The sequence below is a fragment of the Gorilla gorilla genome, chromosome 3 (genome assembly GCF_029281585.2).
Source record: "Gorilla gorilla gorilla isolate KB3781 chromosome 3, NHGRI_mGorGor1-v2.1_pri, whole genome shotgun sequence".
Taxonomy (NCBI): domain Eukaryota; kingdom Metazoa; phylum Chordata; class Mammalia; order Primates; family Hominidae; genus Gorilla; species Gorilla gorilla.
The window spans coordinates 211,897,281-211,902,362 of record NC_073227.2 but is presented as its reverse complement, the minus strand read 5'-3'; the positions used below and the strand labels follow the sequence as shown (position 1 = coordinate 211,902,362).

Below are 5,082 nucleotides of genomic sequence, written 5' to 3'. Positions count from 1 at the left end.
ATCTTCATAACTCCTTTGCTTCCCCTCACCTGAGGTTACTGAGAACATCTTACATTTCCTCTTTTTTATTTCATACATATATTTTCACTTATACAAGTTCTTGCAAAGCACACTGTTGCGTTTTATTGCTTTTCACCTCATAAAACCTATGCTGAATTGATCCATTTTGGACTTTTCCTACATTATAATATTTTACTAAGATTTTTCTATATGATTTTATGTAGTTGTGCTTCATTTGTTATGGTTCAGAATAATATCCCATTGTTTTGTCAATGGGCATTATTATAAATTTCTCTTTGTATGCATATGCAAGAGTTTATCTTGGGTTGTAAATGGAAGTGAAATCACTGGGCCATAGAATGTGTGAATGTTAAGTTTTCCAGGATAAGGGCGAACTGTTTTCCCAAAACGATTATACTAGTATTTGGTTCCATCAGCGACGTTTAAGAAATCCTCTTAACTGAGCACATGTCATAAGGACCTTCTGAGGGTGTGTCATGAGTGCGTCCTTAACCTCGGCAAAATAAACTTTCTAAATTGAATGAGATCTGTTCTCAGATACTTTTGCATTCATACAAGTTATTACTGGAAACAGTGAAGAAGGCTTTAAAAATAAAACTTATCAAGTTTAGGTGAGATTAAATGAAAGCTCTAAAGTTGTGAACCCCAAAAATCTGAGACAGGTCTCAGTTAATTTAGAAAGAATGTCACTTTCTGACAGGCCCAGGAGCCCCAAGTTTATCTTGGAACCTCAGAGAGGAATTCACCCAACTCACAGGTATTTGATGGTACAAATCCATGGCTGGGCTTGGCTTTAAAAATTTTATCTGAGATTCCTTCTATGGAACAAAGTTCCATCAAAACCAGTTTAAAAGCCTATGTAAAAACAAATAATTATTCTTGCTGCACTGTATACAAATAATCAGGACTAGTGTAATAAAGTGAATCAGTTCTAAAAAAAATCCTCTAAATTCACATACTGTTTATTCAGAAAATGTGATGCTGTGCCTTTTTTTTTTTTTTCAGATGACTTTAGAACAAACTGGACTAAATGGAAGAAGTAAATCAGTCTGTGGTGTCTGAATTCATCATTCTTGGGCTTTGTGATTCATGGGAGCTCCAGGACTTACTCCTAGTGATATTTTCTTCACTTTATTTGATCACCATTTTAGGCAACATCTTCATTGTGGTTATAATTATCACTAACCTCCATCTCCATTCCCCTATGTACTTCCTGTTAGCCAATCTCTCATTCATTGACTTCTGTCTTTCCTCAGTCACTGCCCCTAAAATGATCACGGACTTTCTCAAAGAAAATAAGACCATCTCCTTCGGAGGCTGTATGTGTCAAATTTTCTTTGGACACTTCTTTGGAGGGGGCGAGATGGTACTGCTTGTGTCAATGGCCTATGACCGTTATGTGGCCATCTGCAAGCCACTCCATTACTCCAGCATCATGAACAGATATATGTGCATTGGGTTAGTGATGATATCATGGATTATTGGCTTTGTGCATTCAACAAGCCAACTAATTATGATTGCAAAGCTGCCCTTCTGTGGACCCAGGGAATTGGACAGCTTTTTCTGTGATATTCCATTGGTAATCAAGCTAGCCTGCATAGACACCTATATTCTAGAAATGTTGATAAATGCTGACAGTGGGGTACTGGCAACCATCTGCTTCATTCTGTTGCTGAGCTCTTACTCTCATATTCTGTTTACTGTCTGCCTTCACTCTAAGGGTGGAGCATCCAAGGCTCTCTCTACCTGCGCTGCCCACATCACAGTGGTAGTGTTATTCTTTGGGCCTTGCATCTTCATCTATTTGTGGCCAGTCAGTATCCCCTGGGTGGACAAGTTTCTTGCTGTATTTTATGCAGTCATCACACCTCTCCTAAATCCAGCCATTTACACCCTAAGAAACAAAGATATTAAAAATGCCATAAAGAGACTACTATGTTAGTATTAGATTGCAGTGAGTATTTAGTGTCTCACCCTAGCATGTTTATAGTAATGTCCCTAAATTAGTCACATCTGACCTGTTACTTTGAACTGGGAAACATTACCCAGTTCACAGATGGTCGTCTATATCTCCAAATGAAAGATTTGTGTCAATTCTACTCAATTCCACAATCATTTATTGATTATTGAATGCTAAATTATTTCCTGTCTGGGAAATTTGGCCAGTCTTTAGGACTATGATTTTGACTGTGCTCAAGGATGACTTGAAGTTAATTAATGACATTTATTACTCTTGGTGCTACTACTTCCAATACCCACTACCATATGCTGAAATTTTCTATTATGCTAAGCATTTCTTTGAGCAAAGTATGTCATGTAAGTCTTCTCTTAATTTTTTTCAATAAGCCAGTGAATTGAGTATTGCTATCTTTATTTTTACAAATGGATAAATTAGTCATTCAATTAATAATCACTCTACCTAACTTACCTGAAGAGACACTGTAAAGGTAATTGTGAAACATTCCCCATCACACTCGGAATAAGACTGAATCAGTCATAATATAGAGAGAATGTTATTCCTTCAACTTCATGCCTTGGCCATTTGCAAAACTGTGTAATTGTCTTTAGGAGATACACAATAAAAAGAGAGATGAGTGCACTAACAATCTTAGGGTATTACTTCTCTTTCTTTTAATAAATGTGTTGGAAGTTCATTATCTATACCAGATAAAATAAGGGACATTGTGTTATATTCTAAAAATGACTAGGGACCCCAAAGACCTTCTGTTTAAGAAGGTTATATCTATTAACATTTATCAGTTTAGAAATCTTAAAAAATTAAATGATTATGTACTAATGCTTAAAAATAACAAAAATAAGGCATTATTAGTTACTGCAAATATCATATTTTAGGAAAAGTAACAATATTTTCAAAAATGTAATAAAGAAGAATGGAATGGTTTTACCTATTTGCAAATTCCTTTAGCGTATGGCTGAATAGAAGCAGTTGAGTTCTCTCATCTACTCTGCATTGCGTCTGTTGTAACATGTGCTTTTGTTAGAATTATATAAAGGCCATCTGGCCTGACAGAGATATATAGTTGAATAAAAGAGGAATGTTTTCATTTTTGTGGAAAAGCAATGGTGAATAAAACTACAGGTGAAATTTAGCACAAAGCAAGACAGTGGCATCCTGTACTAGATATTGTGGCAGTCCTCATTATCACATACTCACAGTAAAAAAAGTAAAAACTGTAATAACCTTTTAAAATTATGTGTGCAGTATAATGCCAGATTGTATTGTTGTTTGTTGTTGCTATTTTGGTTGTGGTTTAAATAGTGAATATTGTATATTTCTCCATTTTGATGATTTTCATTCAATATTTACTGCAATCTGGGAAAGTTTTTTCCACCCTAGCAACACTTCCTAGATTTCTTCTCAGTTACTGTTTATCTGAAAGTGTCTTTTTTTTTTTTTGAGATGGAGTCTCGCTCTGTTGCCCAGGCTGGAGTGCAGTGGCGTGATCTCAGCTCACTGTAAACTCCACCTCCTGGGTTCACACCATTCTCCTGCCTCAGCCTCCCGAGTAGCTGGGATTACAGGTGTGTGCCACCATGCCCGGCTAATTTTTTTGTATTTTTAGTAGAGATGGGGTTTCACCGTGTTAGCCAGAATGGTCTCGATCTCCTGACCTCGTGATCCACCTGCCTCGGCCTCCCAAAGTGCTGGGATTACAGGCGTGAGCCACCGTGCCCGGCCGAAAGTGTCTTTATTTTTTCTTCATATTTGAAAGATATTTTCATTAAGTCTGGAATTCTAATGTGTCAATTTTTCTCAAAGCTTGAACTGGATAAAGAAAATGTGGTACATACACACCATGGAATCCTACTCAGCCATTAAAGGGAATGAGATCATGTCCTTTGCAGTGACTGGATAAAGCTGGAGGCCATTATCCTAAGCAAAACTACTCAGGAACAGAAAAACAAATATTGCATGTTCTCATTTATGAGTGAGAGCTAAACATTGAGTGCACATGGACACAAAGAAGGGAACAACAAACCCCTGGGTTTACTCCAAGGTGGAGGGTGAAAGGAAGGAGAGGATCAAAAAACTACCTATCAAGTAGTATGCATATCACCTCAGTGACAAATTAATCTGTACACAAAATCCCCATGATGGACAATTTACTTATGTAACAAACCTGCGCGTGTACCCCTGAACCTAAAATAAAAGTAAAAGTAATAATAATAAAATGTTATTCCAATGCTTCTGGCTTTCATGTTTTCTGTTGAATTGTCATCAGTTTTATTGCTGTTCCTTTGAAGATATTAAGTTCCTTTTTCTCGCTACCATAAATATGTTCTTTTTGCCTTCAGTTTCAGCAAAGTGACAATATGCCTATGATATCGTTTTCACTGTAGTCATCTCTCTTGTTCACTGCACTTCTTGAATCTACAAGTCCTACCTTTTATCTTTTAAATTAAAAGATAAACTTTTCCATGGTATTATTTTTCTATATATAAGGCTGAATCCCTTTGCCAGCTGGATGTGTAATGAATAATTTAATTCTCTATTTTTGGGGATTTTATTTTTAAAATAAATAATTGTAAAATATTTGCCCAATAGCTAAATATTTTAGCTAATCTGTTGTTATTACCTGAAGAAAAAAATTTTGTAATTGGATTTTAATCATATGGCAATTTTTAAGCATTTGATATATGTTTTGAACTTATGATCTGTAGAAGATTTATAATTTATACTATAAATTGCAAAGTATGATGGTGTCTATTTTCTTAAAGGCTCACCTATGTATCGGGGGAACCTGCCCCCGATAGTCATGTAGGTTCTTTTCTATTTTCCCTAAGTGTCGGCCGGTCTGAGAAATAAAGGGACAGAGTACAAAAGAGAGAAAATTTAAAGCTGGGTGTCCAGGGAAGACATCACATGTCAGTAGGTTCCGTGATGCCCCCTGAGCCGTAAAACCAGCAAGTTTTTATTAGCAATTTTCAAAACGGGAGGGATTGTATGAATAGGGTGTGTGTCACAGAGATCACGTACTTCACAAGGTAATAGAATATCACAAGGCAAATGGAGGCAGGGCGAGATCACAGGACCAGGGC

General features: G+C 36.4%; 1 protein-coding gene across 1 annotated transcript; it reads left to right on the top strand.

The window, feature by feature from the left end:
- Positions 1 to 1,038: 1,038 nt before the first annotated feature.
- Positions 1,039 to 4,222, top strand: LOC134758386 (olfactory receptor 4K3-like). Its single transcript, XM_063705692.1, has one exon. It carries the CDS (start codon positions 1,052 to 1,054, stop codon positions 1,961 to 1,963), a length of 912 nt encoding a protein of 303 aa, XP_063561762.1. The 5' UTR covers positions 1,039 to 1,051; the 3' UTR covers positions 1,964 to 4,222.
- Positions 4,223 to 5,082: the final 860 nt, after the last annotated feature.